This window comes from Rana temporaria, chromosome 1 (genome assembly GCF_905171775.1).
Source record: "Rana temporaria chromosome 1, aRanTem1.1, whole genome shotgun sequence".
In the NCBI taxonomy this organism is placed as follows: domain Eukaryota; kingdom Metazoa; phylum Chordata; class Amphibia; order Anura; family Ranidae; genus Rana; species Rana temporaria.
The window spans coordinates 681,668,217-681,680,508 of record NC_053489.1 but is presented as its reverse complement, the minus strand read 5'-3'; the positions used below and the strand labels follow the sequence as shown (position 1 = coordinate 681,680,508).

General features: G+C 46.0%; 1 protein-coding gene across 1 annotated transcript; it reads left to right on the top strand.

Moving 5' to 3' along the window:
- The first annotated feature begins 721 nt into the window (after nt 1-721).
- Nucleotides 722-11,223, top strand: LOC120924670 (E3 ubiquitin/ISG15 ligase TRIM25-like). The gene is made up of 2 exons (XM_040335665.1): nt 722-806; nt 8,810-11,223. Exon 2 carries the CDS (start codon nt 8,812-8,814, stop codon nt 10,639-10,641), a length of 1,830 nt encoding a protein of 609 aa, XP_040191599.1. The 5' UTR covers nt 722-806; nt 8,810-8,811; the 3' UTR covers nt 10,642-11,223.
- The last annotated feature ends 1,069 nt before the right edge of the window (nt 11,224-12,292 follow it).

The following is a 12,292-nucleotide window of genomic DNA, read 5'->3' as shown; positions in this document are numbered from 1 at the left end:
CAGGCGTACAGACGTTATGTGGGAACATACATTTCCCATTGATTTGCATGGGACTTTAAACAAAAACCCCGACCCTCACAAATGGGGGTAGTTAAGGGATAAATTAACTATCCTATAGTTTAAGTGGACATATAAGTAACATGTGACCAAGTGTTATCGAAATATCTACAGCCGTTTGGAAGTTATGAAGTAACATGTATTTCCCATAGAGTTGAATGGGACTTTAAAGAAAAACCCCGACCATGGCAAATGGGGGTGGGTAAGGGTTAAACCACCTATCCTATGTTTGTTGCTGACATATAAGTAACATGTGTGCCAAGTTTCATGTTAATATCTTTAGCCGTTTGGACGTGATGCTGGAACATACATACACACGTTGAGTTTTATATATATATAGATTAACATTACATATACCAACAATACATTCATTTATTAAATATTCTATCATTTACTAATTTTAGTACATAGTTCATTTCATTAAAGTGTTAATAATACTAATATTACTCTGAGGATCATATTCTATATACAATGAGACGATTTTCATTGTACTACGCAAAAATGGCCGCCCCCCGGCTGGAGTCCTTTCACAGAGCAGTGCGGCCTCTAGTGTCTGCTGGAGGACTTCCTGTGTGTCCGATGCGGTGTATTCCAAGGGGGTGTGGCTGCAGACTGGAGCTCCACTCTGCACAGGAAACACGTGACCTCCACTCTGCACAGGAAACATGTGATCTCCACTCTGCCTTGGAGCCTCAGACAAACCTGGTTGGTCCTCTAGTGTTTGTGGAAGAGGCATTTTATATGGAGAGGTGAGAGGATGGGGGAGGGGGACACATGGAGAAAATGATGGATAATACCGATTATAGGTGATCAATAATTGTGAGAGGTGGGGGAGGGGCAGATATAGATTTATATCTCATTATAGAGAAATCATAGCATCTCTAATCCTTCTATAGAGCCCCCCCCACAGTCACATCAGTCTCTGTACAGAGGAGATTACACTCTAATGTCCCCTCCCCCCACAGTCACATCAGTCTCTGTACAGAGGAGATTACACTCTAATGTCCCCTCCCCCCCCCCACAGTCACATCAGTCTCTGTACAGAGGAGATTACACTCTAATGTCCCCTCCCCCCACAGTCACATCAGTCTCTGTACAGAGGAGCTTACACTCTAATGTCCCCCTCCCCCCACAGTCACATCAGTCTCTGTACAGAGGAGCTTACACTCTAATGTCCCCTCCCCCCCCCCCCCACAGTCACATCAGTCTCTGTACAGAGGAGCTTACACTCTAATATCCCCTCCCCCCACAGTCACACTCTATTATTATACATTTATATAGCTGTGACAAACACTATATTGCCAAAAGTATTGGGACACTCCATCCAAATCATTGGATTCAGGTGTTGCGATCACCACCATGGCCACAGACGTATAAAATCGCACACTTCGGCATGCAGACGTCTTCTACCAACCTTTGTGAAAGAACGGGTCGCTCTCGGGAGCTCTGCTTCATCCGCGGCTCGCCGCAGGGGTCTGGTGCGTCTCTGTACACCATTTCAAGTGTGAACAGGCTCCATTGAGAGCCACTCCAAGACCTTGAAATGCTTCTTACGAAGCCACTCCTTCGTTGCCCAGGCGGTGTGTGTTTGGGCAGTGGCGTCACTAGGGTTGGTGTCACCCGGTGCGGTAAAACATGGTGTCACCCCCCCTCTGTCTAGGCTGCCCAGCACCAAGCAGGCAGCGCAAGGGGCGCACCCCAAACCAGCCCCTGTAAATGATAGTATAGTGGCAGGTTAGGGTAGTATATAGTGGCAGGTTGGTGTAGTGGGGTGGTATAGGACAGGTTAAGGTGGTATAGGGCATGTTGGGATGATATAGGGTAGTTTGGGGTGGTATAGGGCAAGTTAGGGTTGCATAGGGCAGGTTGGGGTGGTATAGGGCACGTTAGGGTGGTACAGGGCAGGTTGGGGTGGTATAGTGCAAGTTAGGGTGGCATAGGGCAAGTTGGGATGTGAAAGGTTGGGGTGGTACAGGGCAAGTTAGGGTGGCATTGGGCAGGTTGGGGTGGTATAGGGCAAGTTATGGTGGCATGGGAAAGTTTGGGGTGGCACAGGGCAGGCTGTGGTGGCACAGGGCAGGCTGGGTGGTACAGGGCTGTTTAGGGGGATACAGGGCAGGCTGGGGTGGTATAGGGCTGTTTGGGGTGGTACAAGGCAGGCTGGGTGGTACAGGCAGGCTGGGGTGGGACAGGGCAGGCTGGGGTGGCACAGAGCAGGCTGGGGTGGTACAGGGCAGGCTGGGGTGGCACAGGGCAGGCTGGGGTGGTACAGGGCAGGCTGGGATTGCACAGGGCAGGCTGGGCATGTCAGCTTAAAAAAAAATGGGATGGTGTCACCCCTCTAGCGGGTGTCACCCGGTGCGGGCTGCACCCCCCGTACCCCCCTAGCAACGCCTTTGTGTTTGGGATCATTGTAATGCTGAAAGACCCAGCCACGTTTCATCTGCAATGCCCTTGCTGATGGAAGGAGGTTTGCACTCAATCTCACCATACATGGCCCCATTAATTCTTTCATGTACACGGATGAGTCGCCCTGTTCCCTTTGCAGAGAAACAGCCCCAAAGCATGATGTTGCCACCCCCATGCTTCACAGTAGGTATGGTGTTCTTTGGTTGCAACTAGGGTTGTCCTGATACCACTTTTTTAAGACCGAGTACAAGTACCGATACTTTTTTTTCAAGTACCGTATGTATCGGCGTATACCGCGCACTGACCGCTTATGGGGCACTAGTCCCTGCTTTTCCTTTCCTGGCCAAGTCACATCGCTAGTCCCCACCCACCCTCCCCCGGCCAAGTCACGCTGCTGTTTCATCACTACAGGCCTGCCTGGGGGTCTGTAGCTGGGGACGGTTTGTGTGCGGGAGCTGGGACTCGGCAGAGGGGTGCTTTTTTCGTGCAGAGATGCCGCCCCCGGCAAAGTGCACAGGGGGCGGTGCCTGTTGTATATTCGCACCATAAGACGCAGAGACATTTCCCCCCATATTTCTGGGGGGAAAAGTGTGTCTTATGGTGTGGAAAATACAATACTTTGTTTTGTGTTGTTGCTGGAAACCCCATTTATGGGCAACCCTTTGTGGTGTTGGTCTTTTTTTTCTTTTTAATAAAAGTGGGCACACAAGCCCTTAAACAGTATAACTGGCATGGACTCTACTCACTGGTGAGCATTACACTGATCTAAACAACCTCCAAACATTACAAATGGTAATAACACAATTTAGTATACAAAGTGATTAACAGTAAGGACTAAGAAGCACACAATTACATTTGGTATTCGAATCAGAATAAACAATAACAATGCCACCTTAGGGGCAGCAGTAGTAATAAGATCTGATCTACCAAACTACAGGAACTATACTACCTGGGTGCACTAATGGCAGCCATTCTAGGCCTAAACTGACTGTGTAGTCACTGTCCTTGTTTATAGTAAATAACAAAAAGGGATATTGATGGGATGGGTGCAGTCTTTAACCACTTAATCATGATCTGCGTTTTTTAGCAGGACTGCGACATTGTGGTGGACAGATCGGACACTTTTGACAATTTTTGGGACCATTGACATTTATACAGAGCTAAAAATAGCCACTGATTATTGTATAAATGTCACTGGCAGGAAAGGGGTTAACACTAGGGGGCAATCAAGGGGATAAGTGTTCCTTAGGGAGGTGTTTCTAACTCTGGGGGCAATGTACTGATAGGAGGAGGACGAGAGGGATCGCTGTTCCTGATCACTAGGAATAGCTGATCTCTCTCTCCTCACCTGTCAGAACAGGCATCTGTCTGTTTACATTGACAGATTTCCTTTCTGGCTCTCTGAAGAGCAATCGCGAGTGGCCGCCGGGCCATGCGCATCGGCTCCTATGTCGCGCCAAAGCACGCGCGCCCCCTACACCCCTTAAAATGACCGCCGTACAGCTACTGCAAATCGTGTAGGAGAGCCAACCTGCCGCTGTCTAACGACGGTGGCTGGTTTAGCAAGTAGTTTAAAGTTGCTCTTTTGCCGGCTAATGTTGGGGCCCTTTAAGCCACGTTTGTGCACTTGAAGATGCTCTTTTGAACCTGCATGAAGTAAAGTATTGCGGGGTGTTGCAAAGCATTAGCAAAAGGTGCCGTCGATGCAGTCCAGATGTGCTGACCGTAGTGTATGGTTGGTACGGGGGTATGGATTTGTTGCATTAGGCAGCACAGTGGTGTAGTGAGTAGCACTTTTGCCTAGCAGCAAAAGGGTCGCTGGTTCGAATCCCGACCACGACACCATCTGCCTGGAGTTTGCATGTTCTCCCTGTGCCTGTGTGGGTTTCCTCCGGGTACTCTGGTTTCCTCCCACACTCCAAAGACATGCTGGTAGGTAAATTGGATCTTGTCCAAATTGGCCCAGTGTATATATGTATATCTGTGTGTCCCAAGCGTGTCACGATCCTACGGGGTAAAATGACCGCACCAGCCAAGCATACACTGGCTGGAAAAAGCGCCCAGAGGCGATTCAGTTCGCATGAGTAGCGGTATACAAGTCATTCATTCATTCATTAGAGATCCTGTTCTCAGTGGCTCATTTTCTGCTAACAATGTAAAGGCAGGCCAGCGATCCTCTCACCAACTCCCAGGAGGTGACAAATGGGCCCCATCGGTCTCATACTGGTGATTTGGTCATTCAGCGATCTGAAGTGGAGAGTAAGATGAACTTTCTAGTCTCTTGGCGGCAACCACGCAAAGATAGCAGCACTGATGGGCTGTTGAATCTCTGGTGCTCCAAATCTTGAGCCTCAGGCTGACTTGGCCTCCTGCTGACAGATGAGTGCCTCACAGCTGTGTCTTTTATGGATTCCTCCTGTGCCAAGAGAGCAAACTTTCCCAGACAGTTTAATAAGAGCCTCTTTTCACTTCTCCTGCGCAATGCCTGTTGGGATTTGAAGTGTATAAGGTCAATTCGCTCCATTTTGTGGCTGCTGTCAACTCCCAAGATTCTCAGTTCTCTTCTGTAACGAGACCCTTGCTCGCTCGCTTCGGCTCTCCCGACACTCCTCTGCTACTAGTAAGTCAGCTTGCAGATCGCAACGTCTGATGGTTCAGTCATCCAAGGCTCCGGGATCCGAACTACAGCTATTTGCCATTCGGAATCCATTAGAACAAACACCAGGCAGGCTGTATGTAAGTTCAAACAGGAAGTACACAACACACTTTTAAACAGAATTTGGAACATCCCACCCCCAACAATCGCTTTCATATTGGTCAATTATAAAGTACATGTAGTTCTCCTTCAGGTCCTCCTTAGCCATGCAAATGAGGACTTGAAAATGAGTCAGCAGGGATTGGTCCGATAGCTTGAATGGAGGGACTGTTATGTGTAATGAGACAGAAGCCCTAGGGGGCAATCAATGTACACAATAGCCAGACACAGAACAATGCTTTTCCTCAAGACCATGGAGATGGGAGAGAAGAATAAAGACAATGGGGGTTATTTCCGAAAGGCAAATCCACTTTGCACTACAAGTGCACTTGAAATTGCACTGAAGGTACACTTGGAAGTGCAGTCGCTGTAAATCTGAGGGGAAGAGCTGAAATAAGGGGAATCTCTGCGGATTTTATCATCCAATCATGTGCAGGCTCAAAATGTTGTTTTTTATTTTCCTTGAATGCCCCCCTCGGATCTACAGTGACTGCACTTCCAAGTGTACTTTGCACTTGTAGTGCAAAGTGGATTTTAATTTCATAAATAACCCCCAATGTCTCATTCTCCATATTGCTGTAGCCCAGCACCTGGCTACACCACCAATTCTTCATGTAGTGATATAATATATAGTGGAGTCCGATCAGATAATTGATATTTAGGTGTTAGTATGATGACTATAAATTAGGTTGTTCCGCAGCAACACACTAGGCTCTCCAGAGAGTGCATTTATTTGATTTCCAATACAGAACAAAGTCCAAATTCCACAGATGATACAAATCCAACAGAGTAATTCAAAGTCTCATCTTTTCCTAGACCTGTGCCATATTCATACAGAGGATATATAGAGAATATACTCCGTGACAAGACTCACCTCCAGGATTATATTCCCTATTCACTGAATTGCTTAGCAATTTGATTGGCCGTCTTTGATCTACATCCTGTCTTTCAGAGTGACAGATAATGACCCCAGCCGGAGACGGCCTCAATCATCACCTATTCCTAATTTTCCATTCTTGCATACTAATAAGCTTCCTAATTAGATTACATGTGGCCCGAGTAATGGTTTGATGTGTAAAATAGACTCATCCTGTCTCTTTGCCTATTGACAAGCGTCTTTTGATGTGCAACATGTAATTGTCTTAACAGGTACCAAATGTCAACTGAAATCTGGCCTGGTCAATTTTTGACTTATAATATAATAATACAACATATGTGTGTATATATATATATATATATATATGTGTGTGTGTATATATATATGTGTGTGTGTGTATATATATATATATATATATATATATATATATATGTGTGTGTATGTATATATATATATATATATATATATATATATAAATATCCCACATAAATCGGCCAACTTATTACAACACTTCAGATCACTTTTTATTCCTTCAAATAAACCCATCTTCTCCTAGTAACTACGTTTATTAAATGTTCAAATGATAATACAAAGGAGGAATAAAATAATACAGCTTGTTAAATGTCCATTATGTTTCCCTATTATTTTTCAGATATCCTCCCATGTATTGTCGGTGTCTCTCTACATTACATGGATTCCTAAGGCTATGAATCTTAAGCCCCGTACACACGATCGGGATTCCCGACAGAAAAAGTCAGATGCGAGCGTTTGGTCGTGAATTCCGACCGTGTGTAGGCTCCATCTGACTTTTTCTGTCGGGAATTCCGATTGAGAACATGTTCTCAATTTTCCCGTCGGAATTTCCGAATGACTTTTCCCGATGGAAATCCTGATTGTGTGTACGGGGCTTTAGTCCTAGCCTCAGCTTGTGTAGGGATGTACAGAACTAGTCACACTGGATAAAGCTGAACTCCAGGAATTCAGCCACTTTGTAAAATGCGTCCAGAATGTTATAGGTTAAGTCCAATGAGGTGCATGGAAACTTGTGCATGTAACGGAACGTTTCCACACTCCGCTTGAGTGCTTCCGTCATATACTGCTTCCTTCAGTCTGAATATAGATATTATTGCCACATATTACAACCAAGAACTATGCAGGACTCATTTGGCTGCAAAGCTTTAACATGGAGTCTTTATTTAAACACGGTTATAGAGATATACACTCAGGGGACAATCCTCCCTTATTTGCATAATTTCACAAGATGGGGTAAACGTTTCCTTCGCCAGTAGCATGACACAGGTGTACTCAACTTTCCAATAGTAGACCATCTTTGGGAGGGGCTGCTGGAGAAATCCCCCCTCCCCTTTCACAGCTAATCCACATAGACCTATACGTCCCATAATAGTTTGCTCCCAAGGCAGACACAAACCATAAAACTATGAGATACAGGCACTCAAAGCGGTTGTATACCCCCAAAAAATTACCTGCAAGACAAAGGCATAATGAGCTAGTATGACTAGCATTCTAGCTCATTATGAATTACTTACCTTGGATCAAAGCTCCCAAATCCGTCCTCGTCTCCCCCTCCGGCTGCAGACATCTCTCCGGAAGGTCACTTCCGGGTATCAAGACGTCACTCTGCGCGCGGGAGCCGCCAAAGCTGGCATTGCCAGTTTTATAAATGGCTATGCTCAGTGCGCCTGCGCGGTTGTCTACGGCACACATGCATCGTAGACATCAGTGCATACTCTGTGGCAAATGTCTCCTAAACCATGTAGGTTAACCACTTGCCGACCGCGCACCGTCGATATACGTCCACAAGGTGGCTCTGCTGGGCGAGAGCACGTAATATGACGTCCTCTCTCCCAGCCGCCACTAGGGGCATCTAGCAATGGTCTATCTAGCAATGGTCTCTGACGAAAGGTGGACTTTATCTTCATATATTCTTGAGGGATATTGTTCAGAAATATTAATGTCCCAATTGAAAGAGCCCCTAAATTTCTTCAACACAAAACACACATATAAGACTCTGGGTAATGGGTAAAAGGAAATGCTGAGTCCGGTGTGGTTGTACGATGAGTCTGATTAGTGCAGATCAGACTGGGGTTCTTGGTCACCCTGTGCCCCTAATAGACACAGAATTACTTACACATATGAGGGGCCGGTGGAGCTGGACAAGGAGTTTCCAGAGCTCTCTAAGGTAAGCTGGGTTTCGCAAGCCCCCCACCCAAAGTGACTCCCGTCACAGTGCATTTATCTCTGCTACAGCTTATTTTTTTTTATGAACACTGGGGCATAGCTATCAGTGTACTTCTGACACTGGACCTTCTGTTCTCAGCTCCAGCAGATTCAGAGTTGCAGACAGCCGCTCCTCCCTTCCTCCTTCTCTATCACAGATTGCTTTGTATTGTGTGCATCTATTAACATAATGCAAAGTCTTCTGTGAATGTACAGCAGAGGGAAGAGGCAAGCAGAACAGTTGCTATAAGATAAGACAGCATCTCTCCTATCGGAGTACCGAGAGTGTAGTGATGGCCGTACTCTTGGCGCTCATTAAAACGGCTGTAAATAGCAGATAAAGCCAAAATATGGCATGTACCTCTTTGGACTTAACCCCTAGTAATCTGACGCTTTAGAAAGCAGCTGAATTCCTGGAGCTCAGGTTTGATGAGTGTCAGAGAATTTCACAGTCATTTCTGTTTTGCTTTCAGCCATGGCGTCTGCTGATCTGAGGAAGGAGCTGGAATGTTCCGTCTGTCTGAACATTTATACAGATCCTATAACCCTGAGATGTGGACACAACTTCTGCCGGGACTGTATTGGTCGTGTGTTGGATGCACAGGAGGGGTTTGGATGTTATTCCTGTCCTGAATGCAGAGAACAGTTCCAGGATTGTCCTGCACTGCACAGTAACATAACACTGCGTAACATCGTGGAGAATTTCCTGTCTTCTCAGCCACATCAGGAGGAGTCCGGGGCCTTCTGTACTTACTGTATTCACACTCCTGTACCTGCTGTGAAATCCTGTCTGCATTGTGAAGCTTCTCTGTGTGACAATCACCTGAGAGTCCACAGCAAGTCACCAGAACATGTCTTATGTGACCTCACCACTTCCCTGGAGAACAGGAAATGCTCCGTCCATAAGGAACTACTGAAGTATTACTGCACTGAGGACTCCACCTGTATCTGTGTGTCCTGCAGGCTGGATGGAGAACATCGGGGACACCAGGTGGAGACTCTGCATGAGGCCTCTGAGATTAAGAAGAAGAAACTAAAAAATATTCTGCAGAAACTGATGACAGATATAGAGGGGACGGAGAAAAGAGTCCAGAGTCTGCAGGAACAGAAGAGAAAAGTCCAGGGAAAAGCAGATGATGAAACGGAGAGAGTCACTGTCCTGTTCAGAGACCTCAGGGGACGTCTTGAAGACCTGGAGAAGAGAATCCTGAGTGAGATCTCCGGGCAGGCACAACGGGTCTTTCTATCACTGTCTGAAATGATCCAACAGCTAAAAAGAAAGGAGGAGAAGCTGTACTGTAAGATGGATTATCTCGAGGAGCTGTGTAACATGATGGATCCACTGACTGTCCTACAGGAATCAGACACAGGTGACTTGTGTGATACTGAGGATGGAGATGATGAGGACAGAGAGAGACACGATGAACTCCTCCATGATGGAGGGGACCTGGATGTGGCGGGGATCTCACACACATTACACACAGGTTTATCTGATATCATGTCTGGGGTAAATGTCGAGAAATGTACAGACACAGAGGTCTATCCACAGTACATATCTGTTGCAAAAGGCAAAAGTCACACCAATGCTGAACCATCCAGAAAACGCCTCAAATTCACCCCCACCAAACAACGCTCACACGAGGAGGCTGGAGGACCAAATATTGGGGCTGTACAGCAAACATGGGGGGTGTTGGGGGTTACAGACATATTACTGAAAGTGAGGACAGCTGGTAATTATCTCCACATATCAGATGACATGAAAACCGCATCCTCATCATCACATCAGAATCGCCCAGAAATACCAGAGAGATTTCAGTGTCCTCAGGTGATAAGTAGTCAGCGTTTCTCCTCAGGAAGACATTGCTGGGAAGTGGATGTTGGGGGTTCTGTCTACTGGAAAGTAGGAATGTGTTACCCCAGTATAGACAGGAGAGGAGTCCAGTCTTGGATTGGATGTAATAAGAAGTCCTGGGGTTTAGAGAGGTTGTGGGGTGATGAATACTTAGTGATGCATGACAGAAAGGAGACCCCATTACCTGGCCGTGTCTCCAGTGACAGAGTCAGGATAGATCTGGATTACGAGGCCGGGCAGATCTCCTTTTATGAATTGTGTGACCCGATCCGACACCTCCACACCTTCACCACCACATTCACTGAGCCCCTCCATGCCGGGATAGGTGTATGGAAAGGTTTTATAAAAATATGTGAGAAATCTTCCCAAAGACTGGTGACACCACAGGGTGGGGAATCTGATTGGTTCAATACTCAGCCAAGAAGAGAAAGCAGTGAACAAGAACCAACATAACTGATTTATTTTAAAGCTTCAGGCTCCGGGGGCCATCATCTTCATCCTAAACCTCACTTCACTACCTAGTGTGTCACTGACCGGGAGCAAGCTTGCAGGAGATCAGATTGTTCATGATTCACTGACTGCATGTTCTGCATCTGTGAAACATGAAGTAGTGCAACCAGAATTGAGATGACAGCCCCTGGAGCCTGCGCCTTTATGCCTCGTACACACTAAAAGTTTTTCCCAACGTAATTTCTCTCCAGCCTGCCTTGCATACAGACGTTCATGCCAAATCCCGCCCGACCAAAGCGCGGTGATGTACAACACATACGACGGGACTGTAACGGTCACCACCGTTTACGATATTCCCATCCCATCAGTCACAACAGCTTATCGGACACTCCACAATCTAGCAGACACGATCCATAATAATTCCCCAGAAATAACGAGACAAGCTCCGTTCTCTGAGTCAAAATGTATGAACACTTTTAATGGTAACTCTCTTATATTCAGTACAACATATTACAGTAATCAAAGGAACAAAGAACTCTCCACCCACACATCACTTCAATACACACTCTCTTAGACAATGACATCCCGTTGAGCTAATTATTCCCCAGACATTCCGTCTCCGACAATAAGTGATTTCACCTGCAGAATACACATTTCTATGTCAGACGTTTTGGGCACCGATCTAACCTGACCTAATTACTACAGCTGAGAAGTCACATTCCACACATAAAACTGTATTAGCATACTTAATGAAAGGTCTTTCAGGAGCCAGGCTGTCTACCAAGCTTAAATCCACCTCACCCCAGTACAGACTCAAATACCATCTCAACAGCCTGTGCTACACAGAGGAAGGAGTCATTATTGACCGGTAGAGTCAGGATATTAGTTCTTTGCAGACATTAAGGAATGTATTGTGGATTACTGTCCATGCTAAAACAATCCAACATATGTCCCTTATTTCCTAGCTCAATACATGAATTAACAGTAATGTCCCATCTCATGTAATTTATAATTAATATTTCTCAGTCACCCTATGCCCAAATGGGACACAGGGTGACCTTAGACCCAAGAGTTATTAGTGACACTGGCACAGGAGTACCCCTCATCTTTCAAAGGTCTCTGGGTGTCACGGGTCATTCTGTTATAGGGACTATAAAGGAGATTATTTTTTCAAATGGCACAACCCTTTGGGCTGCTTTTGCAGATCCTCGTGTTAGTAAAAGTTTGGTGAGAGACGATTTGTGCTTTTCATGCGCTGCATTAAACGATGCAATAATTTACAGCATGACGAATATGCTATCTCCATTACGAACGCTCCCGTCTCATACTTGATTCTGAGCATGCACATTTTTTTCCCCTCGGGAAAAGCATACACACGAGCGGTTTTCATGACAGGAAAAAGACCCCCGGGAATCTCGACGGGAAAAGAGAGCTGGTTCTAATTTTTTTGCGTGCAGTTTTCTCGTCGGGAAAACTGCTATGGGAGCATACACACGGCCGGTTTCCCCGACAAACATGGCAGTTTTCCCGGTAGGAAAAAACGGTCGCGTGTACGAGGCATTACAGTTAATCTGGAGTGGGGAAGGATCAGAACCTTTTTCAGGTTTTTATTGCTATCCTGGTCTCCATTGGAGAGATTTCCCCTCACTTCCTG